Source organism: Ooceraea biroi, chromosome 6 (genome assembly GCF_003672135.1).
Source record: "Ooceraea biroi isolate clonal line C1 chromosome 6, Obir_v5.4, whole genome shotgun sequence".
NCBI lineage: Eukaryota > Metazoa > Arthropoda > Insecta > Hymenoptera > Formicidae > Ooceraea > Ooceraea biroi.
In genome coordinates, this window is record NC_039511.1 from 12,206,472 (window position 1) to 12,227,913 (window position 21,442).

Below are 21,442 nucleotides of genomic sequence, written 5' to 3' on the forward strand. Positions count from 1 at the left end.
AAATTGACTATAAATTGAAAAAATAATTAAAAAATTATTTTAATTTTTACACTTTAAGTCTAAAATACACAGGACTTTGTGTATAAAATTAGTTTAAATCTAACTTTTATAAAAATACATTTTAATTATGATTTGATTGCTGTTATTGAAGAATCTTGGCTGTTCAATATATATCAATATAAATATTTAATAAATTCTACTTCTGTTTTTGAATCTTTTTATGTTTTTTAGAAATTATAATTTACCTTTCAAGTAATTCTTTTTTTGGCGTGACTATCAATAATTAATTTATGTCGTGCTTCAGATTGCTAGTTTGATATCAGTCGTGTTGGGTGATTGTTAACAAAAACAAATGAGCATTAATCATTCCAATTTAATCCCACGCTTAACTACACAAACGTAACAATAGTGTTTCCCTGTGTGTGGAGGGTCCGTTCTGACGTCCTCTCTCGGTATCGATTCTCTAGGATCTCGAAGGACATCCGATAGTCCGCCCATGTGTAACCCGCATTTCATCCTCAGGTCGTTATACCGTCATTGCATTGTTATTGTCGTGCAATATCTATTTGCGAATCATATCGATGCTAATCTCACTATTCGTCCCTCGTCGGATTATTCATCATTTGCGTTAATTAATTGCAATCATCTAATCATATTGTCGCTTTTGTTTTTTGAATGAATTACATTGCATCACCCATATAAGACATCTGTTTTTTAATAATATTTTAAGATTCCTCTACTTACCGATACCATCAGTTCTTGGAGAATATTGTATTAATAAATTAAATAAAATATTACTCAAAAAATGTTATAATACTATCACTAAAAAATTAAGTAGTGAATAGAAATCTTGGGTTTATTGGATTACATAAAATAAATTGATTAATATGTCTTATCGATAAATCAGCTTATTAATTACATCAGGATTACCTTAATGTCAATCGATTCATAAAATTCTAACGGAATGTTCTTTTCTCTTTCCGTAGCACCACAATAAGAAGACGTATCTATATTGATAACGAGGACATAAGCCGAGTTAACGATTTTATCTCAGGTATCACAAGACCATTCCCAACGAAACTGTCGCTACATGCCATTCAACGGAGTTCGCGTATTACCAGATATACTGATAGATATGCCAAACCTAGAGAATTTGATTCGCGAATTTGAGAAAGGTCTTACATCGACATCGGAGGGTCGCAAGAATGTCGCTTCGCAGTCGCCAACTTCGAGCAACGGCCGAATTGTCAAGAAGATTGTTGAGGCGTACGAGTTGCGGGCTATCGAGAACGCTCAACGGAAGCAGGCCGAGAGAAGGTCTAGCTTCGTTAACACTCTCGGGAACGCCTGTAATCGAAGAACGTTCGGCGGTTCGACTCCCACGATACATCACAAGTCCGCTGACAGTTCGCAAAAGCGGGATAGCCTTGACAAGAACTTTAGAGTATTCTCTGTCCCCAATATTGATACTCAGGTGCGTGACGAAATAGACTCTGTAGCGACCAATCAATATCATTTGAACGCCAAAGAAAAGAAAGCTCTGGTATGGCGAAAAGTGTTGCCCAACTTGTATGACTCCAAGAACGAGCGGACGAAGATGCGGCTGAATTCCCCGAAGAAGAGTGAGAATCTGAATAAAAGGGATCGGATTTTTTGTACTCCTTCGAAGAGCGAGCGCGGAAATAAATCTAAGGCTAAATGCCGCTCGAGTCCTCTGCTGGACAACGAAGACAAAGATAAAGATTGCGGGGACTTACTTTATGACATCTTGACAAACTCCTGCACCTCCAGCAATTCCAGTAACAGCAGTTACAAAAACTTGCGGATCAATCTGTACGAGGGCGACGAATGGCAGCGCAAATCTTCGACGTCATTGCAGAAGTCTTCGTCGTTGTGCGATGAAGCGACATCGGACACCAGTCGCACCAACGACAGTTCCCTACTGGACTTGTCCTTCCAAAGCACTTCCAAAGACACTATCACCTCTGGAGATGTATCGAATGATCTGAGCAATTTTCAAAGCGCGGAACCGATAATGAGACTGTCAGGTGTCTCCAATCACAATCAGAAACCACGAGTTGTCGGTGCATTCCTGAAACTGCCGATGAGGATCAACAATACAAACGTGACGTGGATACCGACGCTGAATGGCAAACTACCGCGGAAAAATTCGCTGAAGAAACTGATATCGGTGTTCACCAACAGACGCAAGAGGATGGAAAAACAATCGAAGAAGTACTCGAAGAAGCAACAGCGCACTTACGATTTGGAATCCGAGCAATGCTCGTCATCTTCTTCCTCACGAAAGTCCTGGTACTCCGAGCCTGACACCTCTATCGACCGTCCATCCATATCACCAACTTTCGAAACCTTTGGTCGTACGTACAGACCCGATCTTTATCACGCTAACAGAACCAACAAGAGTCGTATAGTACTGACCGAACTGCCCCGCGAAGATCTTACGACGGATCTTGGGTCTTCTAAATTGACCTCCCAGATACCTGTAGTTAGTGTAGATCATGTATCATCCTCGAGCCAAGTAAACCGCCGGAATGTCGATCCTACGTCAGAAACAGCGACCGTGGCGAGTTCTCCGAGATCGAAGATGTCCTACGAACACTTGTCGCTTCCTAAGCATCATTTGTCCCAAAATAAAGTATTCAAGCATCCCTTTGTCGCGCAAACGAAGTTAGATCAGTTAAACGAGAAGACGACGGCAACAATGAAGAAGGACGTAAAACAGAAAGCGAAGATTAAGAAAAAATCTGATGCATCCGAATTGGAATCTTCAATTGCATCGTCGGTATTCGCATCATCATCCATGTCTACATCGTTGAACATTTCGTCCCCCAGGGTATCTGAGTGGGTGGCTTCGTCTCCGAACAACATTTACGATGTGCCAAGACGGTATAACTATTACAACATTATTTTTAATAGGAGTGTTCATATAGAGCGGTGGAACGTAATTGCGTTATATGTATAGTATATAATAATACAATTATAATAAAATTAATATAATGTATTATAATAATGTGTAATGTAATGTATTATTAATAATGTATATGGATATTTGTGCTGTATATGTATATGTAGGTGTTACTAACATAATATGTACATACATGTATGTGTATATTAATAAATTTACAATAATATAAATTTATAATAATATAGAAATAATGATAATACAGATATGTTAATGTATAATCTAAAGACTAATATATTATAATAATAACATAATAATATAATGTAGAAAAGACATATATGTATTTTCTAATTCCGTTTCTTATTTATTCTTTTTAGCTTGTGCTACATTCCAAATGAAGAAATAATTAATAGAATAATAAGCAAAATTTAAATACTAACTATTATATTGTGTTGTTTTCGCAGCTTTAAAATATTTCTAAAATGGACTAATGAACGTATGCATTATATATTCAGGTCGAATGCGAGCAAATCAATGAACGCGCTTAATGAGATCCTTCCTCAAGTACCACAGATCTACGACATTCCCAGGTCAAAATCCGATCAATTCACGAGTCGTTCCCCGACCGTCAACGTGCGAAGCAAAACCTACCCTCGTTATGCCACCATCAGCTTAAAGAACTTGAGGCGCTTACTATCTCAAGAGAAATTACAAACGTTGGGAAATAGCATCGATGTCTGAAAAGGCACCGGAAGAAGTTTTGACCAGGTAAGTTTGGTATAAATTGCAATTTAATTAAACTTTGTTGCTTTGGAACATCATCCTGGATAGCAGTCTCTATCTAGGAGGTATACCATCGCAGTTAATTAATTTGTACTTAACTAAAAAATAAGTTGCTACAATAAATAGGTAGACCTTTTCAGTTATTTTCCTCGATTAATTATTGTTGATTTTTCTTAGTTATAGTTTCTAGTCATTTTATTAATATACAATAAAATATGTTAATATATAATAAATTTTTGCTCTTATCTAAATAAAATTTAGACGATATTTAAGCTTCAAATTAACTAATTTCTTCGCTAGTAATCATTTATCACAAACTACGATTCAGCTTCTCTATTGCAAATATTGTTTCTTGAAAGCTGTCTGACTAATCATTCATTAATTGAAACTATGTATATTTATCTAGGTTTACAAGGATTGATCGAATTTGACGAATTAATAGAATTTACAGTCATGTTGACGATGATTTTGATTTATGCACAATTCGCAACATCTGTTACTGAAATGGCCGAACAGTTACGTACACATTGACACATACGAATTTGCCACGTCTATCTACTGACATATATTAATTAATTGAAACTTCGTAAAACACTATCCGTATAATTTTCTGAAAGAATTTTTTAGTCATCGAAATCGGTGCTGTAAGTTATAACGATGTGTACAATTATTCTAGTTAGCAGGATTCTATTCCGATTTTTCAATTGACAAACAATCCCGCTTAACAGTGACAAAATCTATATTTAGATTTCTATGACGACACTCAACGAAGTTGAATCCCGTTGAATCTATTTCGCGTTTCGATGACTATGCTGTTTTTGTGTAATTAAAACGCTGTTAATATATTATGTTAATTAAAACCGCGTATTAGATATTAAAAATGAAAGTCACACGCGTCTCGTTTATTTATTTCTGGTGACGTCAGCACGAGCACGCGGAACAATTTTTACCGAAGAGAAACTCACTGATAATGTTATTCGCGATTTTATTTTTCCAAAATTCTCTATTTGAAATTTGCGAGGTCGTACGTTCTGCACGAGTGTTTTAAAACTAGCATCTCAAACAGATTTATTTGTTTGATTATCTCCTTGTTTTCACCGTTTTAAAATATTATTTAATTTAGTCATCTTTTCTCTCTGTTGCATTGCACAGAGGAAAAAGGAACTTGATATTCTCGAACATTTGCTCGTCTGTCTCTGAATTTATGAAATTGCTGGTTTCCGTTCTGTGACAGACTCACGATTATCACAAAAATCCCGTTCGTTTCTTGCGAAATGACATACAGAGATTGTGCGAAAGCTTTGATAAGGAAAGGCGATATCATGTAACATCTACTCTTATTGACGAAAAGTCGAGGCTTCTCGAGTCCCTCATATTTCTCGCAGAAATGTCAAAGGAGATCTCGAGCAGCGTCAAACGGATTGTCATGTGTACGGCAGCAATTTCGTAGATACTTCACACAGATATTTGATATTATTGATTCGAGGTATATCGTTTTTTCATTATAGTTAAGAATATTTTGATTATAATTATACATGAAATTTGCTACGCGTATTGATGCGGATTATTATATTGACGCGTAATGATTCAAAGAATTAATACAGTTTTAAATAATATAACATTTTTATAATTTCTTCCTGTATTTTTTATATCTTTATATTTTTATATTTATAAATCAACGTATATTCTCTTATTCTATAAGATGTCTGTTTTGCTATTTTTGTTCCAATAAACGAACTACGTCAGATTTTAACTATTATAGATTTTAACTGCTATTTATTTACGACTCCATCTCCGGGAATTATAACGTCCACTCGAGTCCATCAAAATCCTTTGATCATCCCTCAGTGTTATGTCGTATATAATTAATATAATTTAACTGGTAATAAATAAAAATACATATTAAGTCTGAGAGTTTCATTCTAACATTATTTATGGAGATTATTCGAATTCTTTTAAATTAACAATAATAATGCATAAAATGTATTCTATCCCAGAGATACTTCACAATAGGAAATCAACCTTTTTCACGGACAAATATCTCTAAAGAGCGCTTCCCTTAGCGCGGTTTATAAATTCAGGGTTAATGAAATGCGCGGGAATCACGTTGCTAGTGATAACGCCGCTAAAATGGAAATCCGGCGCGGATAACGCGACGAAATCGGCGGAAATTATGCTGGATGGTAAGGAGATTTGCATTAAAATTCGCACGTGGATTATGAGATCCCGCGACAATGATCTGGTCTGCTATAGAAATGGACAAGCAAGGACGAAGATGTCTATCTTCGTCCGACAATTCTGCTGTGCTGCAATATGATGGAAAATGTACGTAACGGTGCGCCGAGACTCTCTCGCAGAATCACATGAAATTTTCCTCGAGAAGGCCACTCGTTTCGAGGGGCAGTTTAAGCTGTTTAAGCTCCGTTGTCGTATATGATAAAGTTTAGGTGAATCATGGTCGTTTTCTTATTATATAATATTTTTATTCTCATTATATAATATTTTTTATTATATAATATCTATAGTATGCACAATACTTGTACTACTTTTGTACTACTTACTTATAAGAACATATAAATGACACATAAATAGGAAAATATGAATATTGATAACATATTCTCTTTGAATCTGTGATTTTAAGCTCAGTTATCGATTACCCTTGAGTACACTAGATTCGCTACTGCAACTACGTATTATCGCGTACGATCGCGTATGATGACGTAGATGGCGGCATTTTCCGCCTACGCTTGAAAACGACCAATGACGTAAATACATCCAGTAAAAGTCACCCACGCATATTAACACGGGTATCCTCTAGGAATACTTTTTTGTGAATTCCTTGGATCAATTTAGAGATGGTCTTTTCTTGTGAATTAGATTTATTTGAACGAGCATTTTAACGTTCAATAATAAAAAAAATGACTGCATAATAAATTCAAGAAAAGGTACAGACTAAAAACACACACAGACAAGTACAGACAAAAATACACACACTAAAAATACACAGACTATCTTCTATATATTTTGCAAGTACGTGTAGCGAGAATTATGATAATTTTATTCGACACTAAGTAAGTAAGCGTGCTTGAAGTACTTGAAGAAGATTTCCATTGTATATGTTTCGTGAATATATGCTTCTAGATGGTATGTGAGCTTTTAAGGAACAGAGAGAATTCCTTAAACTTTTAGAGAAGCCTTTATTTGAGCTTTCAATAGCTAAAAGAGAAAGGAAGACACTTGAGATTGTATCAAGTTTCCACATATCTCTATATGACATACGTACTTTCCTTAGCATTGAACCATAAATCTCTTTGGGATCTCAGATTCCACCAATTTCATTACTCCCGAAACGGCAACTAATATTATCGAGGAAATGGAATTCTCTCGTGAACTCCTTTAACCATATTAGTTCCATAAACCATTACGAATTAGTACGGCAAAGTTACTCGATGGTAGCGAACAAAAACGTAATATAAAAATATAGCTGCATCGAATTTTAATCTATCGATAACGAGTGCAAACGAGTGCACGACTGCAAACATTTTTTACAATTTTTCAAATAGAATTTCTTTTAATATAATAATTCTCAATATTAATCCTCAAATATAGAATTGTCCTCGTATTTTAATAGACAGAGAAAATGTGTTAATTTAAAAAAGGACTATTAAAAATTATTTATAAAATACGATCTCACAGATAAGTATTTGATTACATCTTGTTTGTTAAAGACAAATGTTTTCTTGCAATCTTCTCTTACAAATTTTTACTACAATCTTTTAAAATTTTATTCTCTTCATACAATAGATATGTTATCATGTATGTGTAAATATATACGTAGATATTTATTACGAGAGTGGAAACTACCATTATTGGTTTACTTATAACGATTTCTCACGATACTTTACCGCGCTATCGCTTTAAACTGTCGCGCATAGCGACGAACATCGCAAAGAATTCGCGTACATTGTAAGAGAATAGCGCCAGCGCGCGCGACCTGACGAAAGGAGCAATTTTCCGGAGCAATGGGGTGGAAAATAGATGCAACACCATTGTGTAACATTGTCGACTGCCAGTGACGGTATTTTCTCGTTTTTCCCGTTCCTCGATAGCGGTCGTTGCTCGTGTCTCGTAACGTCGTTACTTGCGAACCGAGTGTCACTGTCGCCACGTTTTTCCGAAAAGTCACCGGAATTGGAAGACACTGTTTAAATATGTACACCAGAGAGCAAAACATTGGATGACGAAAATAGTTTGGGTGGAAAAAAAGGAACAGGAAGCGTTGCAAAATGTATTTTTATGCTATCGCGCGCGCTAAATTAAAATGATATTATTATTAAGAAATGATATTATTAAAGAAAAAACTCAGAAAATATTTCATTTTTCTTTTTGCGGACACTTCGGAATGTCGGCAATAATCACATTAGGTACGAACCTGGAAAGTGTTTGGATGCTCGGTGAAAATGTAATTCCCGAAGACGGGAATTATTATACTCCGCTTTTCGCGCAGCTTTACGGATTCGTTGCTTTGTGTAAAAGTGCACTTTCGCAAAAGGGTGAATCATGTTTTATTTCCTCCTTCTTTCCAATATGCGCATGCATTTACACGCGCATACTGTTTCTTCAATATCATATGGGCCACATATGCTTCGTTATTCTTTTAAACATTTTTTCCTTCTTTCGTAGTAAATATTTTTATAAAGAAAATATTCAAAGATTGTCAAAATATAACATCAGCATTTTTTCCGAACGTTGTTGAATTGATGACACATGCGTGAATAATAACAATCCGATTTTTATATGAGAAATATATGTGAGTCGCACAATATATGTTTCAGTAAAATTTGCATCTAAAATGAAGAAAATATTGGCTGAACATAGAGAATTGAATATTAGTTCTTTCATTTTCCAATAGGCAAAAATTTTCTGAATTGTAAATTTTGTTAAAAAAATATATCCGCAAACGAGTATATTTAAAAAAATATAAAAATGGGAGCTAATATCATTACAATTCTTGACAATATTTTTAATGTAAAATTCTAAATGTAAATTAATATTTATATTCCAGCCATTAGATTAGACAAAGGTATAAATTACATATACTTTTACTTTGGAAATTTAAAGGCAAATTTACACATATCTTTAATATGAACTATCATGTCATTATTTCCTTATAGATATTTATAATTTTATCAATAAAAAAATAATATTTTTTATAAGAATAGATTGAATAGATACGCTTTTCTTTTATGGGAAGTTGCGAAGTTTCGTGTCACCTCTTGTATCTTAAAATTCTAGCATGTTCACTCAGTTTGGAGTTTCTGATTATCCGCCAGAAAAATGAAGCAATACTATGCAAATTCAATGACGCCAGGTTGAGAATGCCGGTCAGAAAAACGCTACGTAAATTCGTAGGCAAACCACGTTATTTGCATTTTAAAATTTTTACCAAGCTATTATGTTATTCTAGCATAATATAATCTCTCCAAAATAATATGAGCTATTGCTTCAGTAATTTTCAATGTGTCCAAAGATATTGCTAAGAAAATAGACATATTTTGAATATTTGATTCGCTCTTTTAGTAAGAAGAACATCATGTTGTATTTAAAATGTTATTAGATTACACATATTTTATTTAATCCATAATCAACAATTGCTTTAAGTGGCCAGATAATTACATCGTAATAATTATCAAATAATATGATAATTAAAGTAAATCCGAGTACACATAACTATTAAGATATTTTTAAAACTTTCAGCTCGAAAGATCTAACGAAACATCTTCTACAGCATGAAATAATTTCTTTGATGATGTCGTTCCTCTCTAGATACAAGATAATGCACAGTCATTCGACTTTCCTTTTGCAGCGACACAGGTTCATTTCTTCGTTAGCCTATGGTTTTCGGCTCCAACTGGTGAAATTTACATCAAAGTTACATCTACATAGAATTTCGACGTAAATACTGCCTGAAATTGAGTTTCTCGAGCTTCTTAGTTTGTCGCGCCTTCTTGGTACCAAAATCTCAGAGTTTTCTTTATATCTACTTTTAATGAAGAAGTAGTATAGTGATATGGTTTAATATTATCTTTTGATAATTATATATTCCTTTTTAGATCATTTTATCTTTCGCATTTAGCAGCTTATGATATAAATTATTAAAATTCGATGTCAAAGCTGTATATTACATTAAAATGTAGCATTAAAAAAAATAAAATGTACAGTGTTACATGTATTACAGAGCTCATGTCTTTTATCTTTTGCAAAATTTACGAAATAGTGTTCTTTATTAATGCTTTTTTCTTTTATTTCTATCTTTTTTTCACATATGAAATATGAACGAGATTATTTTTTAAATCTTAAGTTTGCTTGCCAAATTTTACATTTGTTCTTTGATATTAATATAGTTTTTCTTCTTAATCTCTTTTCCTCCTTTATGAAGTAACATTCATCTTCAGGTTTAAAATGCAGAATAAATTGTATTTATCAGAGTAAAAATTATTCAATGATTTAAATTATACCTCGCGAATTAAAATTACAATAGATGAATAATTCGAAAGAGAAAGGACAATGTTGAAATAAATATCCTTTGACAATTCAGTTTCTCCTCTCTCGATTATTAATGTCTGAGCATTACGCGATTATTACATGTCAATGTCCAGACCTATGCCGCTCAAAATAATGCACGTCAATCGACGTCTTCAAGTACACCGGTAGTAAGGTTGTTTCGCTTCATGTTGCCCTCGACGTAAACCAATAAAATGTGTCGATAGCAGCAAGAGCTGGCGCGACACGGAGACGCTTTGCCGGTAAATTCAGTTTGCCAGCTTTATAAAGCGGTATGACGACCTGCAGTGCGGCCGTAACATAAAGACCACTTTACGATTTACATATACCTTGGAGAAATGAACGTCGTGTGTCGTCATATCGTGAGACCGATGCGAAACTTTCAACAGTCGTAATAATGTGGTGCTCGTGGTGATAGCCACTTGAATTATAACATCGAAGATGAAAAAAATATGAAACGAAACGATGAACGAATACATTTTCTGAGGTAGTAAAAATTGCACTTTACGCAATGAAACAAATAATAAAATGGAATAAAACGTTTATGATACCTGCAAAAGTATAGATCTAGGAAAATAAATATGTATTACATTTTACTTAATTTCTATTATACAGTTTTTGCAAAAGAAAACGAATTTTATAGCTCTTCTTTACGTTATTTAAGTTTTGAAAGGAATACGGATGTTTCGATCTCGTATCGTTATTGAATTTTTTGAATAAGACAATGTTTTCGAAACACATTCACAAATTCGCAGGAAATTGTGTGAACGCTGTGGATGTTTTTCTTAAATTTCCTTCGCAGAACGTTCTGGTATGCAGATATTTCATTATGCTTGAAGAATCCTTGAAAACTCTTTGAGCGACATTATCAATCTTTGATTATCGCACAGAAGTTTTACGAAATGCAGATACTGTGATTTTACGGAACTGGTCACGTTTGCGGCTCATGAGAACTCAGTTTACCGAACGAATAGTTACGATTATGATAATTTCACATTATCATAACAAAAATATTGGCTTTTGTTTACGAAGACCGTCTATAAACAAATTTTATATGATTGCAAGATAATATCACATATTAATTAATACTATATTTTTAATTCTATTTTGTCTCTTATTTCATTATGTTCTATTTTTTTATGTAATTCAGATATAATGGGAATTTTCTGTAATTTCTTGTGTACGTATATGGAAACTTATTAAACTAGGTTACCATTTTCCAGAGTTGTATTAAAGAATTTTCTCGTCCAATAAATCGACGATATATCGCGCGCGCGATATTGAACGAACTTACCTGCGCGCCAACTACGACGTCGATTTCTTGCAACATGGGACGTTTTATATATTTTATGAAATTGTTAATTTTCTCAGTGTCAGTTTGGAACCTGGTGTTGCGAATATGTAGGTCATGGAAATAAATGATAACTTATAAAACTCGTGATATATATACAGGGTGTCCCAGAATTGTGTATGAAGCTCTCGTGCGCGGGTAGAATGCATCGAACTGAGAAGAAAAGTCCTTTGCCGTTTTGAAATTTTCGCAATAGTTAACGAGTTATTAATTATTAAAAATCGCTATATTAGTCCGGCCTACCGCCGAATGCAAGCGCGCGGCGAGATGCGACCGCTTAGAGATCGAGGTTGCTAGGCGCGCGGGGAATTGTTTATTACAAGTGGCAATGGCTAGGCAAGAGCAACTTGTAATAAACAATTCTCCGCTCGCCTAGCAACCTCGATCTCTAAGCGGTCGCATCTCGCCGCGCGCTTGCATTCGGCGGTAGGCCGGACTAATATAGCGATTTTTAATAATTAATAACTCGTTAACTATTGCGAAAATTTCAAAACGGTAAAGGACTTTTCTTCTGAGTTCAATGCGTTCTACCCGCTCACGAGGGCTTCATACACAATTCTGGGACACCCTGTATATGATGAATTAAAAATCTTACGTGAGAAATAGTACTGAGAAATAAATAAAAATAAATATTACCGGTACCGGGAAAATAATTTATTCGAAAATGTGCTGATTGATCATTTACAAACTCGCAAATTGCAAAATTTATGGAGATGCACAGATTTTTGCAAGCAACCAGAAACAGAATGCTTTCAATTTATATGGTAATTTATTTAATTGATATATCATTTTAAATTTATTTATTTAATTATATGAATCTATGATTGCAATTGTGAATACGTAATGTGGTAACTTTAAACTGGCGTGCGTTTCGCACGCGTAAGAGAAGGTGGCTTCTTTTGAATGGCAAATTGCAAAGGAGGGGTAATCAGTGACAGACACAATTCGCATGCAAATGCTGTTGCGCGCATTAACCTAGCGTTGTTACTGGCTGAAAGAAAATACAACGGTTTAAAGAGAATGTGTAGTCGAGTTTCCTCTATTCAACTACACATCAGAAAGCAGACTCTTATAAAGTCTTTAGAATTGAGAAAATTTGATTTATGAGGTTTTATATATGATAATCAGTGAATAAGTAGGACAGTTTGCCGACAATTAATTGAATATTATATTGCAATTTCAAAGAGAGTTTTTTATTTTTCAGTCATAGAACAGAATATAACAATCATCTTGCGTTTAAAATTTATTTCTTTATTATCTTAATTTAATGAATAGGAAATATTATTTATATTATAAACACGTACACATATACAATATTAATTACGATTATAATATTATTTACGTTTATAAATATTATTTACGTTTTAATCGTAATAAATAAAATATTATATCAATTTTAATTAAATATATTTATAATGTATGTATATGTGTGCGTATAAGCAACTGGAAATTATATAAAATCAGTATTTTATACATATTGATTTATAATAACAGAAATACGCGTTCTCGAAATTTATGGTCGTGAAATATGGCGCTTTTACCCTCGTGTTTTCATTTCCGGTACGCTCTCATTTCGGAATCTGTAGTAGTATAACCAGATATGTAGTCAGGAAGGCAGCGATCTGAAAACAATATTAATTATATCATGATTTTACAAAGTCCGACTAAAATTCAAAAAAGATATTCGTCAGACGGTGTGAATAAGAAATACAATCATACACAAATCATTTCATAGTATTACAGTGTCAATAATTTTCTACTAACATAATTTTAATCCTAAAATATTGATTCAAGATCAATATGATTACCTAAAAAAACCACAGTACCCTTTATTCAACAGCACAAAAGATGCAAAAGTGCAAATAAAATATAAATCTCTAAATATATGATACAGAAATCTATGAATTGTTGATTGTCGTTAACGGCCGTTCCAGCAAAAAGTCTTGAAGTCTCCATAAACACGATTCACAATTGCAACACGCTTCAAGTGCAAAACATTGTTAATCCAATTCCTAACAAGGCAATCGGAACTTCGTGCAACCATCGTGCAATTATGGGAACGTCGAGAATGGGTATCCCCGAAGTTGCGTGCTTGCACAAGTGTGCTACATCTCGTAAAATTTTGCGGGAACACTCCGTCCCGGATGATTGCAGCAATTCGAGCATGCATTCGCGCGCCCGATCCGGCAATATCGTAATCGAAAGGCGCGTTCCAGATACGCAATTTACAGGCGCGTTTACTTCGGCGTTTACGACGGACACTTGGGAACTCGTTCGGAGCACCTGAACTGGGGGTTCAATTAATCTTTATTTACTTTCATCACAACGCACATCACGAACGCGATCGATATCGGCAATGGGGACAATCGGTTTATAAAGTGTGACGGACATTGCCAGCGCTCACACTTCCTCCGTTCATCATCTCGCGATTGCGAGAATCGATCGCGAGCGTTCTCACACGGTCGATTAATAATTTTCTGATCGTTGATAGTAAATATCCAGTTTTTGTTAAATATTTATTTTTTTTGCATTTCGCCCACGTCGAAAAATATATTCTGAGCGCTCGCTGTCGGACAACGCGCTATTAATAGAGATGTTTACGCGAGCCGGGATGTTTTATGAAATGACTGTTACTTTAAATGACGTTTTAATTTGGCCGTTGCGTTTTTCGTTTTAACTCACATTTTATAATAATAACTCACTTCAAATCACTGATTTTGTACACGTTGTTACATTTTCATGTAATTGTTATCTTTACCGTAGCGTATTTTTATAGCGTGGATTTATCTTGGCGTTAAAATATGACATCTGATAAATGCGGCTCTCTTGCAATGTTTCCGCTTTTATTATTTTCATTTGACTCGTCGACGTGTCGAGACTGCGTGTTCCCCTTTAAATCGTACATTTGCTGTGATAACGTCGCGGTGAGAAACATGTTTAATTTTCCACGAAATCATCTGGATAATTCAGCGATTTTGATATTCTGATACGATGATTTATGTTAGCTCGTAATCTACGTGGGATTAACGTATATCTTAGTTCCGTACAATATTGTTATAAATTGTTTTAATCTTTTGATATACGCGCATATATGCGCATTTGCGCTCATGTAACATGTAAGGTTCAGTTAAATTGAGATAATGGCTTGCTGGATTAATTAATTATGATATGTTTTCGATTATCTCGCATGGATGTAAATTAATTACTCGTAATATAATTTACTTAAAACTCTTACGTAATCTGCATAAAAATAACACAAAACATTGCACATTATGAACATTGTAATAGATATAATAGCTGTAATTAATAAGAGATTAAAACGTATCATTATAGGAAATTATATATATATATATATATATATATATATTTATAATTAAAATTCAGTAATCTTGCGCATTATTTTCATTACTTACCGAACGTAATAACGGTAACTTCACATAAAAGAATCCGCCTGCGGAGAAATTAAGTTTCCGATTTAGAAATTGCAATGACAACTCGCAGCATTCCTGAAAAAAAGTTATCGTGCAGATTGCAATCACATTAAAATGATTCCATATATAAATATAATAAAAATTTGTCAATAGAAGCTAGACAAAAATTATTCCAAACTGTTATTATCACTTACATGATTTTTCCTCATCAGTTTTGCTTGCCACTCAATCAGAATTGGACCGATACGACTAGCCTGGAATAAAAAACATTTCCAAATTTATTAGATATTGATTACAAAACTAATGCAATATAATTACGGAACTATATTGCATTAAATACAAATGTAATCATTTATATAAACATGTGTACATGTCGTTGTAAAATTAAATTAGTATGTATTATAGTATAATGACTAAAATTTTATACAGTAATTACTAATTACATTCAAATCAGTTTATGTATCGTTACGATTCACGTTGTGACTTTTCGTTATTATTTTAACATCCTTTATCCTAAAGACAATATTCACGTAAATCTCCTACTTTGCATCGACGAGGGAATCTTACCTGAGAGGATGCAAAGTTGCAGGCGATGTGAAGTAATAAAAGTTCGAAGAGGAACGCTAACAACCAAATGCTCAGGCAGTGGATTGGCAACCCGACCTTCGACTCCAAAAATATCCACATGATTATGAAGTATAAGTTGCTAACGATGTGCAGACTGAGATTACCGAGCCAGAAGAGTAACGACCACGAGTACAACGATTCCAAGTTCTCCGCAGCGACCATTAGATCATTGTGCAGATTCAGGATCGTCTTCATAAGTAAATAAAACACCATTCTCATCTTTCACCAGCAAAAACTATAACGTACTTTTCATAATTGAATCAAAGTCGTCGAATTAAAAATACAAATGACTTTTCGATATCTTATGATGACTGAATAAAACTGTAATCGCGAAAAATGGAACACACGATTACAACCTTTCTGTTAATTTTGGCGGTGTTCTTGCCGGTCGACGTCGACGGGAAACTCTTTATCGCAATCGTGTTGAGATGATGAAACCGTTGCCCCAGAAAGAAGGCCATCGCCACGAACTTGTAGAGAGCCATCAAAGTGCCAATGTAAGACAGCATATATCCTACATTGTAAATCCACATCTCGGAGAAGGCATACATTCCAGACTGATTGACGCCGATCCAGATGATCGCGGTTATTATGGTGAGAATCCACGCGACGACCGCGGTCTGCATTTCTTTGCGGGGGTGACCCAGTTGTCTGACACTCTCGTCGTAATCCTGCAAGGCGTTCCAGATCTTGACGAAGCTGTGTCGCGTAAACATCGTCAGGGTCAGCTCGCATATCACCACGCTGTAGTTAATGATCACCTGGACGATTACGATCAGACGATTACATCATCGAGCTCTCGATAACTTAAAATCTAGCTACTAAAAATCTGTTAGGAGAAAATAAAATGAAATAAATATAGCTATCGTAATTTATATTATCCATATGGATTACATATCTATTTCATTTTGTTTCATTCTCCTAACATTAATATACTATATACATATATATAGAATACGCAAAAGATTAATTTTTTTTTCATCGATGTCTGGACACATCAATGAATGAAATGCGCTTTTGGTTCACTTGCGTGAGCAACTTCTTACGAGGAATTTTTCACTGACCTTTGCATACTCTGTTCCTCCGAGAACCGCTGCTTGTCTCTTGACGCCCATCATCCTCTGGAAGACTTCGTACAGTATGTAGCTGTAGAGAATAGCAGCGATCGCTGAGAAAATCAGGTAGATGTTCGATGGCACCAGACGATCCTGCGAGAAATTGTATGGAGCAAAGCCGAAGATCCGCACGACGTACACCATTGGCCAGATGGACGCGTACAAAGGTGAATCCGGACCGCGCAACTTCCTGGTGGATTTCCTCTTTGCGTTGGCGAACACGGTCTCCACATCGAAGGGACGAGGCTCCATACTCGTGGGAAATCGATCAACGTCCTCGGATGGACGCTTCCTCGGATTAATTGAGTGTAGCAAGAATGAGGTCATCGAGATGCCGATTTCTGTTAATGAGTACCTGTCTGCAAAGCACATATGTGCATTAATTATCGCGATATACGAGAACGCAATAGAAAATAAAGGTGCGTCCTGCGAGTTAACGTACATGTACATTACACGTGTCGGAAATAAATGGCATGTTGAATTGCTTAATCATTTGATTAAGATGATAACGTACATCATGTTTATATCATAAAATTGCAGCAATAATATATCAAATATACAAGTATAAGTTAAAAAATATGAGTTGTTAAGAGAAACGTGATTTTATATAGTCTCTCGGTATCAATATTGAAAATTTTCAAAGTACATGCAATGTAAATACAAGATCTGGAATTTTTTCGAATTAATCAAATGTCATCCTATCTCATCTCCTCCCTATCATCATCTCCTCTTCATAATTTCACACTGCTGTTGTTTTCTCGCATATACTAATCTGCAATTTGTTAAAGTCAATCATTGTCACGAACGCGGCGCGTAAAAGGAAAGGCTACAATTTTGTGGGAAAGATCGATAATGTAGCCTCCAATCAAATCCATCTTCAATTTTGCGAGTAAATATTGAATCAACGAAGAAAAGAGTAGAGCCCGTTCGCTTTCGCTTCCGGCCTCGAAAATCACTCATCGATCAATCGCATTGTCTCAGAAAAAGTTGTGTCGAAGAATAACATGGACTTATATGATAAAGAAAACTGCAGTATAAAAGGAAGCAACTTTGCGGGACGTACATGAGAAACTACAAGCAACGAGAATTGCAGGAAGCGAAGCGGAAAAGAGACTGCTTGAACGTAAATTATGAAACGAACTATTACATTCAAAAAATCCTGAACATTTCTCTAGCTCACTATTTCGAGAGTTAGGCGAGTTTCAACGCAGCCCCAGGCCATTCCGGAGCTGTCGTGAAGCTCGAACTTTTTTCGTGAGCTTGACATCGACTTTTCGCCGATGGGGAACGCTTTAAATTGCACAAAAATATAAAACCAGAGATGAAGATAAAAGGATTTATATAAACCCGGAAGCGGTATGTACACCGCGGATACCGTAATTTCAGAACCACACTATCAAACTAATCCACTGGAAACATATCAGATTTTTTTTTATTGCGAGATTTATGGATCGTGCCTATTTACGACGAAGTATAAGCGCCTCACATAATAAGTTGCACTTCCAGTGCAATCAACCAGATTTCATGTGATTTAATTTGAAGATACTCACATTATGGCAGACCAAATTCTCGAGGCACATCGACTATCCTGGACGACATAGCGAGGACTACGAGAATTCAACGTTTTCTAACATCCCGTACGATAAAATGGAATTAGAGCTGCTAGTGTACCTAACATATCTACAATAGGTATGTATGTATGGACATAAAAACATACACTTATGTACATACACTGACGTACTGCACTGAATGCGGTATGCGGCATATAACGATCGTGTAGATACTATCGTTAAATATTGTTCCATGTCAGCCTTGAATGGATAATTGAACGAGCGGAGAAGAAAAATAATTTTGAATCAAATGGTTCGAACGGATTTCAGATATCTTAAAAATTGAGGAAGTTGCCTATTAGGCACAATTATTTACGTTATTGTAACTTGTTGCAATATATGGGTGCAACTATAAACGATTCTCTGGATCAATATCATCAAAATGTTCATCAAATTTTCATCTTATAGTTAGATTATATGCCAACTATTTCTTCCAAAATGCTATAATATTGTTTGAACTACAAACGAAATTATTGTTATTACAACTATGAACAAAATGCTAACATTTCGTGTACTGAAAACTTAATTTATTAAAAGTGAGATACCCTAAATCCACATAGGTGGTCGAATCCACATAGGTGGATACACTCACGGATGGTTGCAATTGTATTCTACAGAAAGCGGCAGCCTGTGCTTGCATTCAGCGCCACGTACTGATTTTATTTGCACGGAGCATCTATCCGCATTTCCCTTGTGAGGAATATCAGCACCTTTATCTCTCCCGACCTTTGTGAGAGCTATGCATCCAGCAGGAAACATGTACATACATTTGTTTTTACACTTTCACATGCAATAAATAATGTAAAAAGATATTTATTTATATATTATTTTACGTTTATGTTACATAGCTTACTCCTATAAAAGCAAGGCGAGGAAGCGGTCGAATGGACGACGCTCGCGAGAAATGTAATTTAACGCGGATAGACGATATTCGAGCCTGCTCGGTGCAAAGACTAGAACGGAATGTATTCTCATATTTCCTTGACTACAAAACGATGACATCACGTGCCGGCCTTAAAAACGATCTGAGTGATGCAAATAAATTCCAGAATTACTGTCTTTGCAATCTTTGCAGAAGTATTTAAACAATATAAATATTTAAATTTATTTTATCCGGTATTGATCCCGAACAAAAGAAAAAATAATCGTTGTGATGAATAATTCAATACAAAAGAAATTGCATTAACAGAAATTATTCAACAATTGCGCAAACAAATTCTGAGAAAGAGAAAGAGAAGTCTAGTAAAATATTTGTGTGCTGAGTCGAGTAACAAATCGGTATTAAAAATTAAGAGCACACGATACATAGGTATTAAACATTGAGTTCATCTGCGCGCAAGTATCTACGTCAGTGCTCTCTTTTATTTCGTTGGATTCTAGTCTTTACAAGGATTACTGGAAAGGAAGGAACGTCAGTGACCGGAACACCGAGGGAAAAAGAATGTTTTTGAGGACAATGCTGTGGAATACTGGCGACGAATGCCGCCGCGACGTCGCTGCTCCCATTTCTCGCATAATTAGATGAAAGCGACATGGAGGACATGGCGACGACGCGACTGAATGTCCTCCAGAAATGCTCTGTATATTAAAACATACACATACAGAAAAGCATACACATATATTAAAGGATACGCATTCAGAAAAGGACACCGTTTCAAGAATGCGAAATCATCAGACAAATATAAAGACGTGAATGTCGATAAACTCGAGTAAAATGCGGAAAAGATGTTCACGTCCGTTCCGGAGCTTACACGTTATGCTCTTTTTTCTCATTTAAATTTTAATATAAAAGGGAAGAGAGAGAAAAAAGATCGAACACACACAATTATTTCGCTTTTTCCGTTTTGCAAACTTAATCTGTTTTAAAAATAAATCTTGAAATAAGCTTAACTTCTTTTATGGATGGAAAAAAGGATGTATATTAAATAAGAATTGATTGCATATTTTTTTGTGTATTTAGTATTGATCTAATTGATTACGTGCATTAATCAAACAGAATAAATTAAATAATATTGCAGTGAAGGATCTTTTCATGTTTTATATTAGTTAAATTCTCCCTTCAAATGTTTACGTGCCGCCGAAGTCACTCTCTGTCTCGTACAGCTAATTAATTATTTTGGTCGGCGCGAGCGATTAAATCCGCCAAATTCAGATAATGAAGTAGCGCGAAGTTGTGGCTAAAAACTTGAACGAGAATAATGCTATCCTTCATTCCTTAAACTCGTTCCTGAAACTTTTCCACTCTCCTTTTTCACTTTATGCCATTATTTGCAACTCTCGCGGCATTCTCGCGGATCTTAAGAGATGCTGAAAAATATTACACCTTTTGTTAAAGCTTACGCTAAGAACTTTCATTTTATACCGCATTCACTTGGACGTTTCTCATTAAATAAAGAAAATTGAATTCACTATCTAATATTTCTAGTTATAAATTATCTAGTTATAAATTTGTCTAGTTCTGTTTTGATTAATATATATCTCAGATTTATAACATAATAAATAACAAATATCAACAAATTGTCTAGTAATTTAAAAAAACGATAGTAATATATGATAATGACGTATAATTACCATTACACGTTAAATTATATCAAGTATCTAGATATAAATTTGTTTCGCATCTGGAAAGAAAAGGGAAACAAAGGAAGAGATAGAAGATCTATAAAAAATCGTCTTCATTCTAATCTTTTTATCTATCCCTCGTCTTACACGATAGGTAATAATAATACATGAAATTATTTGTCATGCTACATACGTGTAACATATAGTATACATAATTCACAATTTAAGGAAAAGACACGACGGAATGAAACGAGTGTGGTCGAAGCGGCGCAATTTATCTGTCAGCGACTTCCCGAGGGACAAGCGCGAATCGCCAGCGCGTCCTCGCCCTCGGTTCCATTCCGTTCCGAAACTTTTCTTCTCAAAAGATCCGGCCGTCCACCTCGATCCGGCCATGGTCCGCCGTCAGTAAATCACCCCAAAATCATCGAATCTGGAAACGCGGGTGACCACTCAACGTCAAAATGTCCCGAATA

General features: G+C 35.0%; 2 protein-coding genes across 2 annotated transcripts; one reads left to right on the forward strand and one right to left on the reverse strand.

The window, feature by feature from the left end:
- Window positions 1-292: 292 nt before the first annotated feature.
- Window positions 293-5,459, forward strand: LOC105285144. Its single transcript, XM_020033565.2, has 3 exons — window positions 293-2,907; window positions 3,439-3,691; window positions 4,113-5,459. Exons 1-2 carry the CDS (start codon window positions 1,091-1,093, stop codon window positions 3,662-3,664), a joined length of 2,043 nt encoding a protein of 680 aa, XP_019889124.1. The 5' UTR covers window positions 293-1,090; the 3' UTR covers window positions 3,665-3,691; window positions 4,113-5,459.
- Window positions 5,460-13,044: 7,585 nt separating this feature from the next.
- Window positions 13,045-17,147, reverse strand: LOC105285142 (gustatory receptor 68a). Its single transcript, XM_020033545.2, has 6 exons — window positions 16,744-17,147; window positions 16,036-16,440; window positions 15,620-15,868; window positions 15,247-15,306; window positions 15,035-15,127; window positions 13,045-13,243 (listed from the first exon to the last, which is right to left on the reverse strand). The coding sequence occupies exons 1-6, from the start codon at window positions 17,119-17,121 to the stop codon at window positions 13,190-13,192; spliced, it is 1,239 nt and encodes a 412-aa protein (XP_019889104.2). The 5' UTR covers window positions 17,122-17,147; the 3' UTR covers window positions 13,045-13,189.
- Window positions 17,148-21,442: the final 4,295 nt, after the last annotated feature.

Excerpts from the sequence above, each read along its gene's own strand:
- LOC105285144 (XM_020033565.2), top strand. The coding sequence starts at position 1,091 with ATGCCATTCAACGGAGTTCGCGTATTACCAGATATACTGATAGATATG. Across the intron at positions 2,908-3,438 it reads ATTTACGATGTGCCAAGACG|GTCGAATGCGAGCAAATCAA; the intron begins GTATAACTATTA and ends TTATATATTCAG.
- LOC105285142 (XM_020033545.2), bottom strand. The coding sequence starts at position 17,121 with ATGACCTCATTCTTGCTACACTCAATTAATCCGAGGAAGCGTCCATCC. Across the intron at positions 15,307-15,619 it reads GCAACTTTGCATCCTCTCAG|GCTAGTCGTATCGGTCCAAT; the intron begins GTAAGATTCCCT and ends TTTTTATTCCAG. Across the intron at positions 13,244-15,034 it reads AGTTACCGTTATTACGTTCG|ATCGCTGCCTTCCTGACTAC; the intron begins GTAAGTAATGAA and ends TATTGTTTTCAG.